Source organism: Salmo trutta, chromosome 23, assembly GCF_901001165.1.
Source record: "Salmo trutta chromosome 23, fSalTru1.1, whole genome shotgun sequence".
Lineage (NCBI taxonomy): Eukaryota > Metazoa > Chordata > Actinopteri > Salmoniformes > Salmonidae > Salmo > Salmo trutta.
In genome coordinates this window covers 13,580,055-13,605,094 of record NC_042979.1, presented here as the reverse complement: position 1 = coordinate 13,605,094, position 25,040 = coordinate 13,580,055, and the positions used below count along the sequence as shown (strand labels likewise).

Below are 25,040 nucleotides of genomic sequence, written 5' to 3'. Positions count from 1 at the left end.
AGGGTTCAAGTTCAATGTCTAATTTAACTGTTTAATGCTTATTATATATAACAACAACTTACACTGCCATAAATGCAAGGACAGAAAAGTAATGTTTTATGCCACACTTTTTTGGACAAATCCATCAAGACACCCACCATAATAAAGGGTTAAACAGGTTTAAAACAACTTGTGACTTTTATTGAATTATAGTTATGATCCCCTCTTTTATTTTAATGTAATGACATGAAAGAAAATTGCAGATTGTTATCAACGACATCAACAGCTGTAACAAGTTGTCCAGTGTAGGAAATCCTCACTGGAACCCTCGTTTAACTGTCAGTAATGTGGGTAACTGTCAGTCATGTCGGTAACTGTCAGTTGTGGGTAACTGTCAGCAATGTGTTCTATTGTTCTTATTTTAAATGTGTTTAGTCCTTGAGCACTTCTTGTGTATTGATGTTCTGTATTATGTCATGTGTTATGTTTTGTGTGGACCCCAGGAAGAGTAGCTGCTGCTTCAGCAACAGCTAATGGGGATCTGAATAAAATACCAAAAATACTAAATATACACTGTCATTTCAGTCACGCACAGATCTGAGAGATCACAGGGCAAATTTGCAAGAATAATCAGTAATGTGTAATGCAATTGTTCAATGTTATTCAATACTAGATAGGCCCAGACAGTCACCATAGCCATTTAATTTTGTGTTACACTGCCCTCTGCTGGTGTAATGCCTGGCTCTTTGAAAACCCCTTGAGAAATCAGAAACATGCCTGTCAGTAGAGGGCAGCACAGGTCTATTCAAGCACAGAGATTGATAGAGGCCTCTAGTTGCCAAAAGGCTATTTTAGCATGGGCAGTGCCATTGAGGGCCTCCACCATGCTTCCCCCATTTTAAAGTTGTCAAAGTTGTCAACTGGGTGGGTATTCCTATAGGTTGTAGCCACAATGGCTCTACCCATGCTGTCACATCCTATAATGGCACACATATAAAGATGAGTCCTCTATCTAGCTCTAGGATCCCAGGTCACTCACTGTGCTGTTGGATCCAGTTCTCCAACATTTACATTGTACCTTTTACTATGGGATGAATGGTTTATCCACAGCTTCCACATTCACCTGTAAAAATCTTTCCCTGTGTGCACATTGCACATCATCTAACAGAAATACCTGCAGAAACGCTCTCATTAAAATAATTTTGTCATCTTTAGCTAACGATGATATTGAATCTTTTCAATGTCACCGTATGGTAGACATAATAGCTAAGCAAACTTACAATACAAGATTACAAAACTCTGATCAAGGACAACAAGATAGAACTGCAGCTTGTCTGTGTCTTGCATAGAATTAGAAATTAGAACAGTAATTTAGTAGGATCTCTATGGTGTCTTGTCTCTCCCCTCCATCTCAGATTTCAAAGAAACAAATGCCATTGAAACATGTTAGGTAGACTACATATTGCAATGAGGCAAGGATCTCTATTATCGTTATTCTCACCATCTTTTTTTCTGCTTGTGATGTGCTGTATAATCCGTTTACTGAAGCAGTGACCACAGCAGCTGGAGCCTGATGGCGCTCATGAAGTTGTGAGGTTAATCTGGCTAAGAGAGGGTGTCTGACACCGAGGCAGCCCCAGGCTCTCAGTTGGATGAGATGGCTTTAGACAGTTGCTAATACAGAGGCAGGATTGCCTGGGGAATGTGTTTGCATTGATTCACTGGGAAGGCCAATTAGATAGAGCGAGAGAGAGAGAATCAGGCAGTCATCCCCAGTGCCACCTCTGCTGTATCTTTTTAAGCGATATATTCTGGATGTTGTGGATTTCAATGGGGTATTCTTCAGCAATGATGTGTAGTGTTGGTTCACAGAATAGCTACTAGATGGGCTATTGCTCTCGAATGGTTTAAGGTAGAAAAGCAAAAGCAACTTTAAAATGTGCAGACAGGCTGGCTTTTGCTAGTGTCAAATATATCTTAACAAACACTTTATGTGGCTAAAGGTCAGTGTGTTTTTCAAACAATAACAAGTTTAATGGAAGATTAGTGGCCTTAGCCAAGGGTACCCTAACTGGCGGGAAACAATTTTTTATTGTTAGACATAAAAGACTGTAAAAACACCAAATCTGTTCCAAAGTATCCCATGTATAATAGAGAGATATATGCGATCGTATACAAATGCAAGCAAGGTTGGAAATGATTATGTTTTAGTAAAAAATAATATCTGTTGGGGCTTCTTGTGGTTCATTTGCAGTCTACAAATCATTTGTAATTATGGCTGAATCTGGTTGATGATCCCTGATTTGACCTATTGCCCTGTGCCCTTTAACACATGATCAAGTAAGAAAATATTATCAGTTGGCATTTCTGTTCTGAGCAGACATTTTCATTCCTGTCACTTTGCTGAAAATAAACACCGTTTTGGTCACAAATCAACTTTTGTTAGAAACATTAACCTGCCCTCAGCACTTTTTACCCAGAATATAACATATCTTATGAAGTCAGGGTTATGCTGATGGATGTAAAGCTGTACATGAATATTCTCTATGGATGATTTGGTTTGTCTGCATAATCAATTTCACCAAGCAAATAACAGTTTTGCTAATGTTGTTAGATGCAAATAAGGGATTTGGCAGATCCACATATCAGATTGAAAAGATTAAATTCATGTGCTCAGAACATGGCACTTCTTGGATCACTTTGACCAAGTAAATAAAAGTATTGCAAGTATTGGGCCCTGGAAAACATGTATGTCCTTATTCTTGACTTTTCTTTTAGATTATGGTGCAGCTTCTTCAATGCATAATGCTACTGTAGGATTATTTAACAGCTGGCTTCAGTCCTTTATTACTGCAATATAATTTAGGTCTTGATGATATGTATTTTATTATTCAATAAATTATGCAATTGTACACATGTGATAATGATTATGTGTGGGTGGGGATATTTATTCTCTCTCCATAGGTGTTTATTATCATTGGATGTTCTGGGACAGGCTTTATTTATTCTATATGATATGAGGCCCCACAAACCCTCCCCAGGTCTAGACTGTTGACCGTTGCCCTGAGGAACAGTTTGGGCCTCTGGGGTGGATTGTGTAATTATAGCAACGCACATTCAGCACCCGCCTGCTTTATGTGGGGTGCCCTGGGAAATAACTGTACAGCGAAAAACCACATCAGCAAAACTCCACAGAATGACATTGTGTACTTTCCTGGCTTTATTCATGGTGTTTCCTAGAAAGCACACCAAACATCCTTGATTGACCTTGGTGGCTTAGTTTCTTGACGATGGAAGTAGGCCCAGTCATGTTACCTTGCTTAATCAATAAGGGAAATAGGTTTAGATCACAAGGGTTCACAATAGATTACCAATTAATAAACATTTAAATACAATTGGCATTTAATATAAAGTCAGAGCTGCTGAAAGTAATTGGTGACAAATTGCACCAGATATTATTATTTTTTTTACCTCAACTGGTTAAAACTATTAAACCAATTGTTACCTCAACTGATTAAAACGATCAAAACAACTATTGATCAGCTTTGAACACTGACTGTAATAGGGCTCTTCGAGAGAGAGAGATTCTTATTCGTATTTTTAGAACTACATTGTTGGTTAGGGGCTTGTAAGTAAGCATTTCACGGTAAGGTCTACTACACCTGTTGTATTCGGCGCATGTGACTAATATAATTTGATTTGATTTGAGAGAGAGAGAGAGAGACCAGTAACAAGAATGCTTTTATCTCTCTGTACAGACAGACGCAGAGAGCATCCGCGCGATATCGGACATACCTTGGTCCTTTTATCGATAGCCTTCTAAACAGTCTTCATCAAGCGAGCATGAGAAACTGCGAGTAAGGATTACATTAATGTCTCATCAGTAACTCCTTGGTGTTTTTTTTCTTTCATGTTTTTTTTAAATCATCAAGAAGGGTGACTGAGTGAAACCAGAAGGGATAATACCTACTCTAGCTTCTTTTGTCATGAATTTTAGCCTACTACTGGCAAGTGGAAAACAAGCCCCATCTCTCTCAATTGAGAGAGAGATTCTGTCGTTCTAACGGTGTGGCAGTGTAAGCAGTTGGTTGGGGGGGCAGGAATTCGTCCTAAAATCTCTTCTCTCTTGACCCATTTTGGAGAGGATAACCTGTGCAATGGAATGGCAATGAGATTCAATTTGGGTTGATTGTTTTTATATAGTCTTCTTGCCTACTATAATCCCTGCGGCGAAAGTGGTGCTGATGACAGGATATCTCATTTTCTGCGCGGGAGCACTGAGGTGGCTATGATGACGATACGTTCCTTATACATATAAACAAAGATCGGTCACTAAACTTGGATTGTGCATGTTTTTCTATCACGGGTAGATGTTGTCGGTTTCCCTTCGGTTTCATGGCTGGCGCACGGCAGATAAAAACTTTGTTGACTTTAAACATCTGCATGTTTGTGGGTATTATACTGTTCTCGGTTTACTGCAGAATTCAGGATCGTTCAGAGGAACTCCTGAAGAACGGCAGGACCACTGTGCAAAGATCTAACCGCAGAAATGGGAAAGTTACTAACTTTGTGGAGAAGCAAGCTATTCTTCAGAGGCTTGAGCATCTTGAGGACGTGGTCTACCATCAATTGAACGGTAAATGATTGATCCATGTGATCATGAACACCAAGAGTCAGCTTGGTGCAACTTTATTTCACCCCACATCAGTGCTTTATGAATTACTTTTATAGTGGCCCGACTGAGTAAATCATGCATTTTACAGTGTTTCTTTGATTTGCCACATCTCAGCTGTTGTACAACCTATGGGTATTGTCATTCCCCTAAACTGGAATAACCGATCAACCTGGCCCACATCCACCTCATCCATTATAGTCCCACTCCCAGCATCGCTTTCAGCCTAAATGTCTAATCTGTTTTTACATCATTCAAAAATAACCCAGACAAAGGGCTCTGTTTTTCTCCGAAAGAACGGCATTATACAAATCTATTCCAGGGTTCCCCAACTGGCGGCCCTCAGGCCGAACTTGGCCCTTGGGTGATTTTATTTGTCCATTTTTTTATTGTTTGACATAAACGACTGTAAAAACACCAGCAAATCAGCTCCAAGTGATTTTCATTTTGGAAATATGTTCCCAAGTATTCCCACTAGAGTTGCAATTTTGGGGAATATTCCGAGGTGGAAACTTTCCGTGGGATTTAATGGCAATATATGGGAATTAACGGGAATATATGGGAATTAACGGGAATATATGGGAATTAACGAAAATATATGCAAATTAATATTAATACCATTTAACAGTAGATGTTTTTTTGCATTGGATAAATTGACCATATCATATGGAGACAGAAACATAAACCTTTTACCTTATCATAAGTAGTTAAAATAATGAAATCCTTCCAATAGAAATTTTAAAAAACAATTTAGTTACGAATTGAACTTTAATTAAATGAGTTGACTTCACATGGGATGATTTCACTGAACAACAAAAGGGAATATTGAATGATCCCCAATGATCCATCGCATCTCCCAAAAACGTTTTCAATATACATCTGTAAAATGATAGTCTAGAAACTAAAGCTTTGGATGTCTTCCTCTGAGGCTTCCATGTCTTCTCCCTGGACCTCCTCAATCTCCACCTCTTGAACATCAGACTCCAAGGCCTCATCTTCACTGTCACTTTCCAACCTTGTTGAGGATGGCTTGTTGTCAGGCTCAAAAAGCCTCAAATTTGCCCAGATGGCCACCAATTTTTCAACCCTTGTATTGGTCAGCCTGTTGCGTTCTTTGGTGTGTGTGTTCCCAAACAAGGACCAGTTGTGCTCTGAGGTGGCTGATGTTGGTGGGATTTGGAGGATGATGGAGGCAACAGGGGAAACAGCCTTAGATCCACAAAGTCCCTTCCACCAGGTGGCTGATGAGATATGTTGGCACGACTGCTATATTGCATCTCCATCCCAAAGCCCTTGCTTGGAAGTGTACTTTGCCAGACTACCAAGAACCGTGGCCTCATCCAGGCCAAGCTTTCGAGACACGGAAGTGATGACACCATAGGCCTTGTTGATCTCTGCACCAGACAGGATGCTCTCGCCAGCATACTTGGGATCCAAGTATCCATGCTGTGGCGTGTATGGGCTTCTTCTTCTTCATGCTTTTTGATGTATTTCAGAACTGCAGTTTCCTCTGCTTGGAGAAACAGTGATGTGGGCAGGGCAGTACAGATTTCTTCTCTTACATCTGCAAGCAGAGTCTGAACATCAGACACGATGGCATTGTCTCCTCAATCCGTGCAATGGCTACTACTATAGGTTTCAGGAGTTTCAGGCTGCTTACCACTCTCTCCCAAAATACATCATCCAGGAGGATCCTCTTGATGGGGCTGTCCATATCAGCAGACTGTGATATGGCCATTTCTTGGAGAGACTCCTTCCCCTCCAGGAGACTGTCAAACATGATGACAACACCACCCAAAACGGGTGTTGCTGGGCAGCTTCAATGTGGTGCTCTTATTATCCTCACTTTGCTTGGTGAGGTAGATTGCTGCTATAACTCGATGACCCTTCACATACCTAATCATTTCCTTGGGTCTCTTGTAGAGTGTATCCATTGTTTTCAGTGCCTTGATGTCCTTGAGGAGCAGATTCAATGCATGAGCAGCACAGCCAATGGGTGTGATGTGAGGGTAGGAATCCTCCACTTTAGACCAAGCAGCCTTCATGTTCGCAGCATTGTCTGTCACCAGTGCAAATACCTTCTGTGGTCCAAGGTCATTGATGACTGCCTTCAGCTCATCTGCAATGTAGAGACCGACGTGTCTGTTGTCCCTTGTGTCTGTGTTGTAAAATACTGGTTGAGGGGTGGCGATGATGTAGTTAATTATTCCTTGCCCACGAACATTTGACCACCCATCAGAGAGGATTTCGATACAGTCCGCTTTCTCTCTGATTTACTTGACCTTCACTTGAAGCAGTTAGATTAAACAACTCCTTTGTAAGATAAATGTTTTAAAATGAAACATGTATGGAAACAGGTGAATTAACACAGTTAGCAGGCTCAGTTAGCAGGCTCAAGCAAGCTAAAACCCACATGGTAGCAAAAACGAATTAGCAGAAATTGTTAACAAGTTAGAAATGATTTAAAAACACACTTTGCTGTAGGCTACTATTTACTAGTTAACCAAAAAATCATGTATGTCATATAAAATATATTCACCCCACCCAGTATTGTAATCAAAACTTACCAGAAAGCATGTAGTCCTTGGCTCAGACAGTGTAGTAGTGTGGGCTCAATAGCATCTCATTAGTGTGCAAGATCTTGAGAATCAGCTGTACATGTGATGGAGGAGTGCACTGCACATGTGATGGAAGAATGTACTGTGCATGCAGAGGGTTACAATTCCATTGAATTGGGGATAGTGTAACCAAAATATGCCACAAGGCCTAGAATTGCCTTATGTGTATCCCACAAAAAAGGTTCACTGTTATAAGCTAACTTTTTTGATGAATTTAAGCAAAATTCCCCAAATTCCTGGGCTTAACTTCCCTTGGAAAATGTCCAGAAAAATTACGGAAATTTACCGGAAAGTTTCCGACACTTTGCAACCCTAATTCCCACGCATAATTCAGAGATATGTGATCGTATACAAATGTAAGCAAGGTTTGAAATGATTCTGCTTTAGTCAAATATTATATCTATTTGGGCTTCTTGCGGTCAATGTGCAGTCTATAAATGATTTGTAATTATGTTCTGGCCCCCAGACCATTCACTCAAGAAAAACATTTAGTTGATGAGCCCTAGTCGAATCCATATGGAGAGTTATACTTTACGTTTTATATAAAATAACATTCCAGATAATTAACACTATTACTGTAAATACAATGTGTGATTGGCCAGACATTTGTTTGTTTGTTATTAGATAAAATAAAATATTATTTGTCACATGATCCGAATACATCATGTGTAGTAGACCTTACCGTGAAAGGCTTATTTGCCAGCCCTTAACCAACAATGCAAATTTGCTAAATAAACTACAAGGATAAAATATAACACAATAAAATAACAATAATGGGGCTATATACAAGGGGTACCGGTACCAAGTCAATGTGCAGGGGTACAGGTTAGTCAAAGTAATTTAGGTAATATGTACATGTAGGTAGGGGTAAAGTGACTATGAATAGATAATAAACAGAGAGTAGCAGCAGAGTATCTGAAGAGTGCGAAGGAATGTGTGTGTGTTTGACATCAATACGCATGTGTGTGTGTGTTTTGTGTGCTGGAGTGTCAGTGTAGTATGTGTGAGTGTGTGTTTAGAGTCTAGTGAGTGTGCATAGAGCCAGTGCAAGGGAGTCAGTGCAACAAAATAAATAAAAAGACAAATAAAATAAGGGGGTCAATGCAAATAGTCAGGTTAGCAATTTGATTAATTGTTCAGCAGTCTCATGGCTTGGGGGTTAAAGCTGTTAAGGAGCCTTTTGGTCCCAGACTTGGCGGTCCCGTACTGCTTGCTTTGCGGTAGCAGAGAGAACAGTCGATGACTTGGGTGGCTGGAGTCTTTGAAAATGTTTAAGGCCTTCCTCTGACACCTCCTGGTATAGAGGTCCTAGGTGGCAGGAAGCTTGGGCCCCAGTGATGTACTGGGCCGTACACACTACCCTCTGTAGCGCCTTGCGATCAGATGTCAAGCAGTTGCCATACCAAACAGTGATGCAACCAGTCAGGATGCTCTTGATGGTGCAGCTGTAGAACTTCTTGAGGATCTGAGGTCCCATGCCAAATTTTTCAGCCTCCTCAGGGGGAATAGGCGTTGTCGTGCCCTCTTTACGACTGTCTTGGTGTGTTTGGACCCTGATAGGTCTTTAGTGATGTGGACACCAAGGAACTTGAAGCTCTCAACCTGCTCCACTATAGCCCCGTCCTTTTCCTGTAGTCCACGATCAGCCCCTTTGTCTTGCTCATGTTGAGGGAGAGGTTGTTGTCCCGGCACCACACTGCCAGGCCTCTGACCTCCTCCCTATAAGCTGTCTCATCGTCGTCGGTGATCAGGCCTACCACCGTCGTGTCATCGGCACACATCATGATGGTGTTGGAGTCATGTTTGGCCACACTGTCATGGGTGAACAGGGAGTACACACCCCTGAGCACACTCCCTGAGGGGCCCCCATGTTGAGGGTCAGCGTGGTGGATATGTTGTTGCCTACCCTCATCACCTGGGGGCAGCCCGTCAGGAAGTCCAGGATCTAGTTGCAGATGGAGGTGTTCAGTCCCAGGGTCCTTAGCTCAGTGATGAGCTTGGAGGGCACTATGGTGTTGAACGCTAAGCTGTAGTCAATGAACATCATTCTCACGTAGAGGTGGCCAACACTCTTACTGGAGAGACACTAATAAGGTGCTGAATCAGATTTGTTTTAGAGGACTGTTTGGAACAAAAGACTGCAAATCCAGTAGCTCTCCATGAGAAGAGTAATGTCCATGGCCCCTCTTTTTAGCACCTACAATAGTTAGCAACATTCTCTTTGAGGAGCTTAATTGGACTCCACCACAAAGCAGTTTAGGAGGATGGATGCTGTCAGCCTTAATTGATGGGTCTCAACCTTGCTTTAAACAAGTGTAGAGGACAAACTAGTTATCCTGAAATATCACCTCTTCTTTTGCTGCACAAAACAAGCAGTCCCAAGAAGAAATCTCTATATCCCATGATCCTGAGGTTATATATCAGGAGGTCACTGATGTAATTTAAGCCAGTTAGGGACATTTCTGCAGCAGGTTTGACGGTTATATCACATTTACTGATTCCTCTTCCTTATCCAATGTGGTGTTGTATGATGCATTTGCATCATAAAATCCCCCCAAGGGACAAGCTAATTCAATCAATTTATTCAACCAATAATTGCTCTAACTCATTCCCAATGTTTTGACTATGACACTCATAATTCAGTGTTTAAATGCATAATCAGTTCAGAAGTTGGATTAGCAAGATGCCAGGTCCTGCTGTAGTACTGACAGTATAAGCCATTCTACTCACATTACAAGTCAATCATCCTATCCCCTGTCCCACTGTGTATTACTTCCCACCAGTAAAGTCTAGGTGAATAATAATAATAATAATAGCCTTCAGTTTCCTTTATCCCTGGCTATCCTGTTTGTCAGTCAGACTGGGAGTTTATTAAGATGACCAATTATAATTTCACAGACAAGGTGCTGCAGACAGTAGACTTGTCAATTATTTCTCTTGTCTAAACTTCAATTGCCAACTCTCTAATGAATCTAGATGCTCACCTTTTGTTTACGTTCTCGGGGGAAAAGAGACAGCTCAAGTGACTGACACATTGAGATGAAAAGGGTAACAGCTTGCTTGCTTTTGTGATCCAGAGGCACCTCAGACAGTTTGCAAAATGAGTCTGACATTTTTCTCTGACTTTCCACAGGTCTGGGAAAGCCAGTTGGGGTACTGGAGGGACGAGTGGGCCAGGGACAGGGGCAGGCCAGGACCCCTGCAACTCTGAGAAACCCTGTCCGCGACCCAGATGGGGGAAAGTACGAAGAGTACGGCTACAACGCACAGCTGAGCAATCAAATCCCACTGGATAGATCCATTCCTGACTACAGGCCGAAAAAGTAGGTCCTAAACCCTGCCCTCACAGCTTGAAAACCAGAAGGTAACATAATAAAGCATTATGAGTTTAGGGTACTGATGTGACAGCTTCTCACTAAATTGTGTTGACAGGTGCAAGCTGATGACTTACCCAGATGACCTCCCTCAGATGACGGTGGTGTTCATCTTTGTAAATGAGGCCTTGTCAGTGATCCTACGGTCAGTCCACAGCCTGGTCAATCACACACCTGCACACATCCTCAAGGAGATCATCCTGGTGGACGACAACAGTGACAGTGGTAAGACAAGGGCTTTTACAGTGTGCGTGTGCGTGTGTAAGAGGGAGAGAAAGAGCGCAAGAGAGAGAGAGAGAGATTTGAAATGATGGTTTTCTAGTTTGAGCTCCAACAGATTATTCTTGTTGTTGTAGTGGAGCTAAAGCTGAATCTGGATCAGTATGTGAATAAGCAGTACCCAGGCCTAGTGAAGATGGTGAGAAATAGCAGACGGGAGGGACTTATACGGGCCAGAATCCTTGGCTGGAAAGCTGCCACTGCACCAGTTGTTGGCTTCTTTGACGCACATGTTGAGTTCAACACAGCATGGTGAGGAACAGCTTCTTATTTCCCCTCAGATTGACACTTGAAAAGGAGTTTAAAATCGTCTCATGCATTATCATCAATCAGATGCAGATTCCTCCCAACACTGAGGTGCCATACGTCCGCCATATGTCCTCCAATATCTAGCTATATACTGTACTATTTTAAGCCTGGAATTCATTACACTGAGATCTGCTGACAGTGTTTGTGCAACTGACAGAAAGCATTTTTATTTGCAAATCAGAGGTGTTCCTTTCTCTCAGTAATGGAAAGACAAGGAGGTACAGTAGTCACCACAATCCATCTTTACCACACCACTTCAGAAAGAGGAATTAATTCAGGCAAGGTGACACTCTCTCTCAGAAGTTAACCCTGTTTGTTCTAAAAATGATATTGCAGCTGTGAAATGTAGACTCCTTAACTGCACTCATATTGCAAAAGTTATGTCCACAATGGAAATGATATCTGATTGCATCAGTCAAGTTTTACACTGAAAAACCATTGAACACACCATGCGTCCCATGGGTCGTTCCATGTCATTTCAGTAAACCATGACACCCACCATCTGAAATTGTTTCTGTAGTTAGAAACATATAAGATTAGCATTCCTGCAACATTCTTTTGTCGAAATATAATCTGATCTCTGAGAAATTAAGCTAATTGATTGCACCCAAATTGTCCATTTTAATTTATAGGATTCATATAATATTAACTAAGTATAGTACCTAACATCTAATTTGGTCCAAACTTTTTTCAAACAATGAGTAAGACATGAAGAATCCAAAGACATGATCAAAAGACCCCCACGCACCCCTGCACACCCCATGCCAATCCCAATCCAAAAACAAGTATAAAATGGCCAATTTGGATGCAATCAATTAGCTTAATTTCTCAGAGATCAAATTATATTTCAACAAAATAATGTTGCAGAAATGCTAATCTTATCTGTTTCTAAAAACAGAAACGATTTCAGAGCATTCTGAGATGGTGGGTGTCGAAATCCTCTTTCTTGTGCTTTTTGAGGTGGAACGACCTACATGTGAGGCCATCAGTGTTTCACTACAGTTGTAACACATAGAACTGCTAGCTACAGTACATAAATTACTAGTTATTTGGTTTTGTTCTCTGGAACGGATGTGAAATGGAAAATAAACTGTCAAGTGTAAGGGAAGATGAGAACAGTACGGTACCTTCCTCTGCTAGCAGTGAGGATTCAGGATGTTTTGATGATGATGATTAAACGCTTGAACAGACTGTGGTGGCCCCATTTTCCCCCTGGGAACAGATGAGATGACAGAAACATGATTTACTGTCATGCTTTTCCTATCATGTCAGCATGAACACCACAGTGTACAGTTACCAGTAAACATCTCAAGCAACTTTAGAATATTTATAGAGATGAAAAGTTTGACTAAAATCTGTTTCCTTTCCTCCTTTGACAGGGCAGAGCCAATCCTAACCAGAATCAGGGAGGATCGAACACGTATTATTCTACCGTCGATCGACAACATCAAGTACAACACGTTTGAGGTGCAGCAGTATGCTAACGCGGCCCATGGCTACAACTGGGGCCTTTGGTGTATGTACATCACCCCCCCTCAGGCCTGGCAGGACAGAGGAGATGAGACGGCCCCCATCAGGTATGGGAAAAGTACAGTATGTCTCTCGGACATTATTGGGGCAGTTCTCTGATGCAATATTCTGCAATACATTTCCTATCGATAGTCTACACCCCTTCTATTCACATTTTCTTGCATTACAACGTTGGATTGAAATAGATTTAATTGTAATTTTTGTCATTGATCTACACAAAATACTCCATAATGTCAAAGTGAAAAGAAAATTCTACACATTCTTTGAAATTAATCCAAATGAAATAAGTATTCACCCCCTTTTTTTAGGCAAGCCTAAATTAATTCACAAGTAAAATTTGGCTCAACAAATCACAGTTATATGGACTCACTCTGTGTGAAATAATAGGGGTTGATGTGATTTTTGAATGACCACCCCTTCCTCTGTCCCCCATACATCAACAACTGTAAGGTCCGTCCCTCAGTCAAGTATTGAATTTCAAGCACAGATTCAACTACAAAGACCAACAAGCTTTTCGAAAGCTTCATAAAGAAGGGCAATGATTAGTAGATGGGTGACAATAACATATCAGACACTGAATATCTCTTTAACCATGGCCAAGTTAATAATTATGCTCTGGATGATGTATTAAAGCAGACACAAAGATGTAGTCGTCCTTCTGAACTGAGCTCTATTACAGGAAGGTATGCTTAGGGATTAAGGCTGCAACCCGCCTCAACCAATGTGGTACGGATCTGCTATTTTTATACTTTAGAACCGAAACCCCCATCAGCAGCTAGCCAGCTAACTAGCTACTAGCTAGTAGTCAGTTAGCCACTGCTAGCGTTCTTCCCCGTTAACTCGGACACCAGCCAGCCTCAGCTTGGTCAAGACCTGCCAGTCTGCACAGCGCGATATCAACCCAGAGACTGCTTTTTCTCTACCACATCTCAGGATTCCTACCGCAAGCTCTGAACCTTTACACCAGATCTTCGCAGCATACTTAGCTTCAATCCGAGTATCTACCCCTGGCTAACGTCACTGTCCCGAAGCAAGCACCAGTTAGCCTTGAGCTAGTCTCGAGTTAAGCCCATCTCCCGGCTTGCCAAAGAGGTCCACCAGCTAATTCCTGGGCTACAATAACTCTTTTGCCAATTGGCCTGGACCCTTTACTGCTGACACGGAGCCCCGCCAATCCATCATGACTGGTCTGCTGATGTAATCATCCGAGGTGGTTTCAACAGGCCCTTCCGTTCCGACATGGTCAAAGGCCCATCTGCTTTCCCCGGCCCGCTACCTGTCTGAATCGCCGTGTCTCCAGCTCGCCTAGCGTAGTAGCGACTACTGAATCGGCTCCCTGATTCACCTAATGCTACTCATTGGACGGTATGATCACTTGGCTACACATGCCTCTCCCTAATGTCAATATGCCTTGTCTATTGCTGTTTTGATGAGTGATTATTGTCTTATTTCACTGTAGAGCCCCCAGCCCTGCCCAATATGCCTTAGATAGTTTTGCCTCACCCCCCACACATGCGGTGACCTCACCTGGCTTAACTGGTGCCTCTAGAGACAAAACCGCTCTCATCGTCACGCAATGCCTAGGTTTACCTCCACTGTACTCACATCCTACCATACCCTTGTCTGTACATTATGCCTTGAATCTATTCTTCCACGCCCAGAAATCTGCTCCTTTTACTCTCTGTTCTGAACACACTAGATGACCAGTTCTTATAGCCTTTAGCCGTACCCTTATCCTACACCTCCTCTGTTCCTCTGGTGATGTAGAGGTGAACCCAGGCCCTGCAGCCCCCAGCACCACTCCTATTCCCCAGGCACTCTCATTTGTTGACTTCTGTAACCGTAAAAGCCTTGGTTTCATGCATGTTAACATCAGTTTGTTTTTTTCACTGCTTTAGCATCCTCCGCCAACCCTAATGTCCAAGCCATGTCTGAATCCTGGCTTAGGAAGGCCACCAAAAATCCTGAAATTTCCATCCCCAACTACAACATCCGATCACTGTACCTGTACACAGCCAATCTGTAAATAGCACACCCAACTACCTCATCCCCACATTGTTATTTATCTTCAAATCAAATGTATTTATATAGCCCTTCTTACATCAGCTGATATCTCAAAGTGCTGTACAGAAACCCAGCCTAAAACCCCAAACAGCAAGCAATGCAGGTGTAGAAGCACGGTGGCTAGGAAAAACTCCCTAGAAAGGCCAAAACCTAGGAGGAAACCTAGAGAGGAACCAGGCTATGAGGGGTGGCCAGTCCTCTTCTGGCTGTGCCGGGTGGAGATTATAACAGCACATGGCCAAGCTGTTCAAATGTTCATAAATGACCAGCATGGTCAAATAATAATAATCATAGTAGTTGTCGAGGGTGCAACAAGTCAGTAACACAAGAGTAAGTGTCAGTTGGCTTTTTCATAGCCGATCTTTGAGAGTATCTCTACCGCTCCTGCTGTCTCTAGAGAGTTGAAAACAGCAGGTCTGGGACAGCTTCTTGCTCTTTTGCACCCCAGTATATGTACTTGCACATCATCATCTGCACATCTATCACTACAGTGTTAATGCTAAATTGAAATTATTTCGCCTCTATAGCCTATTTATAGCCTTACCTCCCAAATCTTCTACATTTGCACACACTGTACATAGATTTTTCTATTGTGTTATTGACTGTACGTTTGTTTATGTGTACCTCTGTGTTGTTTTTGTCACGCTGCTTTGCTTTATCTTGGCCAGGTCGCAGTTGTAAATGAGAACTTGCTCTCAACTGGCCTACCTGGTTAAATAAAGGTTAAATAAATAAAAATACAAAATAAATAAAAAATATGATATGATATACAACGTCTGCTGGAGTGGTGTAAAGCTCGCCGCCATTGTACTCTGGAGCAGTGGAAATGCATTCTCTGGAGTGATGAATCACGCTTCACCATCTGGCAGTCCGACGGACGAATCTGCCCAAATGCATAGTGCCAACTGTAAAGTTTGGTGGAGGAGGAATAATGGTCTGAGGCTGTTTTTCATGGTTCGAGCTAGGCCCCTTAGTTCCAGTGAAGGGAAATCTGAACCCTACAGCATACAATGACATTCTAGAAGATTATGTGCTTCCAACTTTGTGGCAACAGTTTGGGGAAGGTCCTTTCCTGTTTCTGTCACCTGTTCCTGTGATGCAAATAGTCCAGGTAGCCATTTGATTACCTGTTCAGGAGTCTTATGGCTTGGGGGTAAAAACTGTTGAGAAGCCTTTTTGTCTTAGACTTGGCACTCCGGTACCGCTTGCCATGCGGTAGAAGAGAGAACAGTCTATGACTGGGGTGGATGGGGTCTTTGACAATTTTTAGAGCCTTCCTCTGACACCGCCTGGTGTAGAGGTCCTGGATGGCAGGTAGCTTAGCGGTGATGCACTGGGCCGTACGCAATGATGCACTGGGCCGTACGCACTACCCTCTGTTGTGCCTTGCGGTACCAGGCAGTGATGCAACCAGTCAGGATGCTCTCGATGGTGCAGCTGTAGAACCTTTTGAGGATCTCAGGACCCATGCCAAATCTTTTTATTTTCCTGAGGGGGAATAGGCTTTGTCGTGCCCTCTTCACGACTGTCTTGGTGTGTTTGGACCATTCTAGTTTGTTGTTGATGTGGACACCAAAGAACTTGAAGCTCAAGTCAACCAGCATGATTTTCCCGTACTCCTTTTGCTATTCTCTTTTTGATCGTCTTCCCGGTTTTGACCCCTGCCTGTCTCTGGACTACTTTCCCGCCTGCCTGATCATCCTGCCTGCCCTGACCTTGATTCTACCTTCCCTTCGGTACCTATTGGACTCTGAACTGGTTTTGACCCTTTTGCCTGTCCACGACCATTCTCTTGACTTACCCTATTGGATGAATAAATACTGTAAGACTCCAACCATCTGCCTCCTGTGTCTGCATCTGGGTCTCGCCTTGTGTCATGATAGTTTCAGCATTACAATGCCCCCGTGCACAAAGTGAGGTCCATACAGAACTGGTTTGTTGAGATCGGTGTGGAATAACTTGACTGGCCTGCACAGAGCCCTGACTTCAACCCCATCAAATACCTTTGGTATGAATTGGAACACCACCTGAGAGCCAGGCCTAATCACCCAACATCAGTGACCGACCTCACTAAGGCTTTTGTGGCTGAATGGAACCAAATCCCCGCAGCAATGTTCCAACATCTAGTGGAAAGCCTCCCCAGAAGAGTGGAGGCTGTTATAGCAACAAATGGGGGATTTTGGAAAGAGATGTTCGACGAGCAGGTGTCGACATACCACTTGGTCATGTAGTGTGTCGTCAGACATAATATCCCGATATGTAACTGTATAGATTTTGTCCCCCATCACTATTAGGGCTGCCGCCATGAGGCCATTAGTGCTTTTTAAACAGCTAAAAGGTTCTATGACTGTGATGGGAGAGAACTGAGGATGGATCAACAACATTGTAGTGACTCCACAATAATGACCTAAATAACAGAGTGAAAAGAAGAATACAAATATACAGAATATTCCAAAACATGTGTGGTGGAAATTCAACACCAAGGACACCTGAAGTCAGTATTAAATGAATCCCTCTTTATTATCACGGCCGGAGAGGTCCACCAACTCAATCTAAGCTTGATGCTACACAAACAAGTCATATAAGCATGATTTACATGTTTCATTATTCATTTTTAATGTTGGTTCCTGCATGTGACTGACTGATACCTCACAAGGTATTTTCTTTCATAGCTGGGACCTTGAAACTGAGATGCTCCTTTTGGTTACCAGAGCAATGTTCTGGGCGTACTGCCAAATTGCTTATCAATGATATTATGGTTTACTCCTGTGTGTAGTCAATCCGTCACTCGAATGAACCCAACCAAGACATGTAATTACAAAGCAGCATTATTCTAAACATATGACCACCATTAAGTTTGCCGATGACACAACAGTGTTTGTCCTGATCAACGACGAGACTGACCAGGAGGTCAGAGACCTGGCCGTGTGGTGCAAGGACAACAACCTCTCCCTCAACGTGATGAAGACAAAGGAGATGATTGTGGACTACAGGAAAAGGAGGACCGAGCACGCCCCCATTCTCATCGATGGGGCTGTAGTGGAGCAGGTTGAGATCTTCAAGTTCCTTGGCGTCCACATCACCAACAAACTAACATGGTCCAAGCACACCAAGACAGTCACGAAGAAGGCACGACAAAACCTATTCCCCCTCAGTAGACTGAAAAGATTTGGCATGGGTCCTCAGATCCTCAAAAGGTTCTACAGCTGCACCATCGAGAGCATCCTGACGGGTTGCATCACTGCATGGTATGGCAACTGCTCGGCCTCCAACCGCAAGGAACTACTGAGGGTAGTGCATACGGCCTAGTACATCACCGGGGCCAAGCTTCCTGCCATCCAGGACCTCTATACCAGGCAGTGTCAGAGGAAGGCCCTAAAAATTGTCCAAGATTCCAGCCACCCTAGTCATAGACTGTTCTCTCTGATACTGCACGGCAAGCGGTACCGGAGCCCCAAGTCTAGGTTCAAGAGGCTTCTAAACAGCTTCTACCCCCAAGCCATAAGACTCCTGAACATCTAATCAAATGGCTTCTCAGACTATTTGCATTACCTCAATTACCTTGACTAACCGGTAATTATTTTAGATATTTTCTTAAAACTGCATTGTTGGTTAGGGCTTGTAAGTAAGCATTTCACTGTAAGGTCTACACCTGTTGTATTCGGCGCATGTGACAAATACAATTTGATTTGTTTTGATACACACAGAGAACATTTCCATCACACATGCAATGTATGCAACGAGGCACTGAAGTAATACTTATAAGAACATGGCAAAGGAATACACTTTTTGGCCTAAATGTTTGGGGCAAATCTAACACAACACTTCACTGAGTAACTGCCCCCTTAAATTGCTGTCTAGCCATGATCCCCAACACCTTGACAGAGCTTGGGAAAATATTGCACAATCCAGGTGTGCAAAGCTCATATGAGACTTACCCAAGAAGACTCACAGCTGTAATCACTACCAAAGGTGTTTCCAACATGTTAGTGTCGTACATATTAGTGTTTTATTTTTCATTACTCAAAAACAAATGTTAGAATTTGTCTTCCACTTTGACATTAGAGTATTTTGTGTTGATCGTGTTGATCGATCCACTTTGCAACAGAATAACAGTGAAGAAATCCAAGGGTGTGTAGGCTTTCTATAGACAGAAAACGTGGGCTTGAAAAACTTGTTCTTAAAATATACACGATGTTCTAACTCTGTACAGGGTAGGCCGCTAGGCCTTAATCTGTTATTTCTCCGTTCAGGACCCCTGCCATGATTGGCTGCTCCTTTGTGGTGAACAGAGAATACTTTGAAGAGATTGGCCTTCTAGACCCAGGCATGGAGGTGTATGGAGGAGAGAACATTGAATTGGGCATGAGGGTAAGTTTCTAAATGGTACATGCTTAAACTAAGAACTGATCAATACAGTATGTTATGTGGTCCATTATGTGTTAGCCATTACAATGTGATTATAAAGCAAGAAAATCATTCTGTAATTGTGACTGGCGAGTTCAAGTGTTTGTGTGCTGTAAGAGATGCATGAAGTTCAATTAAGCTGTGTCACAGTAAAAAGGATGTGGGTGGGATTTAATATGAATGTAACGGTAGCAAATTGTTCTATATATTTTGGCCCTGATCCAAATAGATTTCAATATCTTTTAAAAAGGGATAGGCTGCCATTATGTGAAGTATGATTCAAAACAAGTTCAGTTTTACGTTTTAAGTCTTGTGTACAAGTCCAGTGAAATGCCTTTCTTGCCAGCTCTAAACCCAACAATTCAGTAATCTATATCAATGTAGTACTAAACATAACAAAAGGTAGAACAAAAACACACAGTAATAAAAATAAGAAATAAGAAGAACATGATAAAGTAAGCACATTATATACAGGGTCAGTTTTGCTATCAAACAGAATGGAATATTCAATCCGATCATTTAACTTAGGTCCTAAAATAATTTGTGACTTGGCATCAATGGCATGTTATTAAAACATATGGGTCTGTTCTGACTAAATTCTCTCCCTGCATGTTTTGTTTGGCTCTGCTGAGATCATTAAGGAATCATTAGGCTCTAAGCATACAGAGAGACCAGTTGGCATGAATATGGATGGAAGTTATCCTGCACCGCACCACCTGGTACTGCTGAATAACAAAACATGCCCTTATAGTGCACCAAAAAATGGTCTGTGTCAGGTGATTTGTCCATCAGTTATTTCCCAAAAGCTTTTTCTAATACTATAACTGAGATAGTTTAATTGTTTTTGGGAAACAGGAATATTTTTGTTTGTAGACTGTAAAAAAGTCTGTAGTGACGTTGGTGTGGAAGTTGTGTCCCAGTGTGAGAACTGAATGTGTTCCAGAACTCTGCAGTCACCTACCAGCGTCCCACTGACACACAGACTTATTTCACACTTCCAACATGATCGTTATGACGTGAGCAGCAGTGTGCGGGAAACGAGAGGAGACAGCAAGACAGAGACAGCAGGACAGAGACAGCAGGACAGAGACAGCAGGACAGAGACAGAGACAGAGACAGAGAGACAGAGAGAGAGAGAGAGAGAGAGAGAGAGAGAGAGAGAGAGAGAGAGAGAGAGAGAGAGAGAGAGAGAGAGAGAGAGAGAGAGAGAGAGAGAGAGAGAGAGAGAGAGAGAGAGAGAGAGAGAGAGAGAGAGAGAGAGAGAGAGAGAGAGAGAGAGAGAGAGAGAGAGAGAGAGAGAGAGAGAGAGAGAGAGAGAGAGAGAGAGAGAGAGAGAGAGAGATGCACCTATTATGCTGAGAGGGGAATAAAGTACAAAACATTTGGTCCAGGTAATGGAGACAGTGGGAAAGGGTGACAGCACAATAACAGAAACCCAATGAGAGACAGCTGATTGTATCAAAAGAGATCTAAGGCAAATTATATTTTTGCTAACCCTACAACACCTCTCTGTGCTGTGCTCAATGCACTGGAGTATGAAGAGGTACTCTAAAAAAAAATTCTGGCAACACCATCAGTATAGTATAATCATACACACAATGAAGTGGCCCTTTGCCTGAAAAATGTCCTAGCAACTGGGCAATTGGAAGGTGTTAACAGCTCTCCATGTGCCTGTGGGCAATTGCCTCGGCGGCACCTCTCTCAACAAGATTTATCTTTAGAATATAATGCTATTTTACTATTGTGGTCAGGCTTCTTTCTTTCTTTCTTTCTTTCTTTCTTTCTTTCTTTCTTTCTTTCTTTCTTTCTTTCTTTCTTTCTTGAACTGTCTATGTTATGTCTCAGGTATGGCAGTGCGGGGGGAGTATGGAGGTGTTACCGTGTGCTCGGGTGGCACACATTGAACGCACCAAGAAACCCTATAACAACGACATTGATTACTATGCAAAGCGCAATGCCTTGAGGGCCGCCGAGGTGTGGATGGACGACTACAAATCGCACGTCTACATGGCCTGGAATATCCCCATCAACGTGAGTCTAGTGTAGTTCCCCAATATTCTACAGCTCAATTGCGTCTTAACTGGTCATTGATTTTGGTGCTGTGAATTGTTTTCTAACTCAACAGAACCCCGGAGTTGATTTTGGAGATGTTTCTGAGAGAATCGCCTTGAGGAAGAAATTGCAATGTCATAGTTTCCAGTGGTACTTGCAGAATGTGTATCCAGAGATGCGAGTGTACAATGACACCATCACCTACGGCGAGGTGCGAAACAGCAAGGCCAGTGGCTATTGCTTAGACCAAGGACCTAATGATGACAACAGCGCGATTCTCTACCCGTGTCATGGCATGACATCTCAGGTCAGGAAAAGTTCTTAAAACCTTATATGCTTGAATGCATAGAAATGTAATCCTCTTACACAAGCTCTTATGTTAGTTCAGGAAAACATTTATAACTATCCCATACACTCTGGCCCCTGCAGATGTCCACAATATATTATGCATACCCATTTGCGTTGAAGCCCTTCCATTGTTCATCTTACAGTAGTTGGTTGTGCTTTCATTTAGCTTGCTTTAGCATGGTAATTCAGTGAATTCCAAATGAATTGGCTTGGCACAGGGTAATTTGACAAGGTTACCTCTACTCAGAATAGTGCAGCAGCACCTGTGATGGGCTCCAACATCCTCTCTGGCATCTAGTTTCCTGAGTGTTGTTCACTGTGAATAATTCAACCCTGGATTTTGTAATCGTCTGTGCCCTTACTTGTGACATTCACTGGTTTGAAGTTGCGTTTGGCGTGTGAAATGAAATAGAGATCAAGCTCACAACGTCAAATGACAATGAACTCTTCCGATAGGATCACTGGGTCTCATTTATAACAAAATGTACTCACCTAAGGGATCTGTATGGTCCATTACGCTCATAAACAATTTAGCTTTCATCAGCATGGAACATACATACCACATATCCCTGTGGTATCTATCAAGTCTACATTGTCATTAGTATTTCAGTCAATTACACAGCAAATGTTTGTTGGACATCTCAACAGTAACTAAGGACAGGCCTTCCATTGGATTTGATTGAAGTTCAATAGAGCTGGATTGAAGGCTTACTTGGTCATGTCTCATCTTTTGTTTCAAGATGGCCTTTCCACTGGGTAGTTGTGGTTCAGCTGTTGAAAGAGCAGGCACTGGTTTGACAGCTCTTGTTCAGCTCAAGAGGCACTATGACCTTTTGTACTCAAGGTATCAAGAAGGATCTTTCTCATGAGACAGCTCAAGGATTACACAATAACATGTACCATTCCTATGTGTACAGATGTATTCAACAGGTTTTGTATTGTCCAGTGACTACTGTATGTAGGTGTCTGCAAAGATAGTATTTGTGTATAACCTTTCATATATTTTGTCAGAACTTGATGTTTACTTGGCATTGACATGTTTTTTTAGCTGGGCCGTTATAGCTCAGAAGGGCTTTTGCAGCTTGGTCCCCTGGGTTCTACTACGTTCTTGCCCAACACCAAGTGTCTGGTGGACGAGGGACGAGGGCGGACGCCAAGTCTCAAAAAATTTGATGGAGCGTCACACTCATCACAAAGGCTTTGGGACTTCAGTCAGGTAAAACTTCAAAATGTCATGACTTGTGGGGAAAAAAGGACTCCTGCCAAAACTGTATTGCTTTTTAATACTGCAATTATAACCACAGCTTGTTCCTCTTCCCTCTGTAGAACGGCCCAATAATCAGCAGAGACACTGGTCGTTGTTTGGAGGTGGAGATGTCTAAAGAGGCCAGCTTCGGCCTACGGCTGGTGGTCCAGAGGTGCTCTGGTCAGAGGTGGACTATCAGGAACTGGATCAAACCTCCACGACACTGAGGGCACAATATACAGGCCAGCTGATGTCTACAAAAAAGACATGGGACTCTTACCTTGTAGCACTTGGACAATCCACTTTACAAATATTGTGTTCCTTTGGATTGAGGTTATAGACTCTGTTGTCTGCTCCTGGAAATGTCAAGGAATTTCAAAAACATCTCAACACCAACCTTCCACATCTCAAGCATCTTAACAACAAGTCATCACAAAGTATGGAGGATACTTATCCTTACGAAGAACCAGAGGAAGTACCATACCCGCTACAGAGGTTGTCTATGACAATGATAGTTGCAGTCTGCGATACTAAAGGAGGTAATACAAGCGAACTGGCACATGTTGACGAACCAGTTCATTTTGAGTGTGTTTTGTTTCTGATTTCAGATTTCATTCATATCACGCCATAATCCCTGAACACAATTATGTTCCTTCAATCATATGTCTGTCATCTGGAGGGCTAAATTATCTCACATTCATGGACAATAGAGGAAAAAGTGAAAAACACAAATTGTACACAACAACTTGAATCGAATGATAATATGACATTAAACATTATGACATATGTGTTCCTTCTTGACGAGTGATTTTGTATAAGAGCGGAGTTTTTTACTATTCTTAATCATGAAAAGTATTGATTTCTCACCTCTACAGCTGGTTCCACATACATTTACGCAAAGGGCTGACCTTGAGTCTCCAGGCTCTCTAATTATATGAAAGTGTTTCAATCAGACAACATGTGAACTGTAATCTTTGTGATCAAGCACAGGGGAGGCATCCAGGTAGCCATTTGATTAGCTGTTCAACAGTTTTACGGCTTGGGGGTAGAAGCTGTTAATAAGCATTTTGGGCCTAGACTTGGCCCTCTGGTACCGCTTGCCGTGGGGTAGCAGAGAGAACAGTCTGTGACTAGGGTGGCTGGAGTCTTCGGCAATTTTTAAGGCCTTCATCTGACACAGCCTGGTACAGAGGTCCTGGATGGCAGGAAGCTTGGCACCGGTGATGTACTGGGCCATACGCACTACCCTCTGTAGCACCGATCGGAGGCCAAGCAGTTGCCATACCAGGCGGTGATGGAACCTGTCAGGATGCTCTCGATGGTGCAACTGTATAACTTTTTGAGGATCTGAGGACCCATGCCAAATCTTTTCAGCCTCCTGAGGGGGAATAGGCATTGTCGTGCCCTCTTCACGACTGTCCTGGTGTGTTTGGACCATGGTAGTTTGTTGGTGATGTGGACACAAAGGAACTTGAAGCTCTCAACTTGCTCCACTACAGCCCCGTCGATGAGAATGGGGGTGTTCTCGGCCCTCCGTTTCCTGTAGTCCACAATCATCTCCTTTGTCTTGATCACGTTGAGGTAGAGGTTGTTGTCCTAGCACCACACTGCCAGGTCTCTGACCTCCTCTCTATAGGCTGTCTCATTGTTGTCGGTGATCAGGCCTACCACCATTGTGTCGTCGGCGAACTTAATGATGGTGTTGGAGTCGTGCTTGGCCACGCAGTCATGGGTGAACAGGGAGTACTGAAGAGGACTAAGCACGCACCCTTGAGGGTTGAGGATCAGTGTTGAGGATCAGGGTGACAGATGTGTTGTTGCCTACCCTTATCACCTGGGGGCAGCCAGTCAAGAAATCCAGGATCCAGTTGCAGATAGAGGTGTTTAGTCCCAGGGTCCTTAGCTTAGTGATGAGCTTTGAGGGCACTATGGTGTTGAACGCTGAGCTGTAGTCAATGAACAGCATTCTCCCGTAGGTCTTCCTTTTGTCCAGGTGGGAAAGGGCAGTGTTGAGTGCAATAGAGATAGCGTCATCTGTGGATCGGTATGCAAATTGGAGTGGGTCTAGGGTTTCTGGGATGATGGTGTTGATGTGCGCCATGACCGGCTTTTCAAAGCACTTCATGGCTACAGATGTTTAGGCAGGTTACCTTGGTGTTCTT

At 42.7% G+C, this 25,040-nt stretch overlaps 1 protein-coding gene across 3 annotated transcripts; it reads left to right on the top strand.

Annotated features, from left to right (window-relative positions):
* The first annotated feature begins 3,559 nt into the window (after window positions 1-3,559).
* Window positions 3,560-23,668, top strand: LOC115159396 (polypeptide N-acetylgalactosaminyltransferase 9). Of its 3 annotated transcripts, XM_029709059.1 has the most exons (10): window positions 3,560-4,615; window positions 10,403-10,592; window positions 10,702-10,868; window positions 11,000-11,174; window positions 12,611-12,808; window positions 19,079-19,196; window positions 21,078-21,263; window positions 21,358-21,591; window positions 22,681-22,848; window positions 22,959-23,668. In XM_029709059.1, the coding sequence occupies exons 1-10, from the start codon at window positions 4,375-4,377 to the stop codon at window positions 23,103-23,105; spliced, it is 1,824 nt and encodes a 607-aa protein (XP_029564919.1). In that variant the 5' UTR covers window positions 3,560-4,374; the 3' UTR covers window positions 23,106-23,668. The 3 variants fall into 3 exon arrangements, with proteins under 3 accessions (XP_029564919.1, XP_029564920.1, XP_029564921.1); XM_029709060.1 differs by lacking the exons at window positions 3,560-4,615; window positions 10,403-10,592; window positions 11,000-11,174 and having other exon boundaries at window positions 10,801-10,868; XM_029709061.1 differs by lacking the exons at window positions 3,560-4,615; window positions 10,403-10,592; window positions 10,702-10,868; window positions 11,000-11,174; window positions 12,611-12,808 and adding an exon at window positions 13,717-14,126.
* Window positions 23,669-25,040: the final 1,372 nt, after the last annotated feature.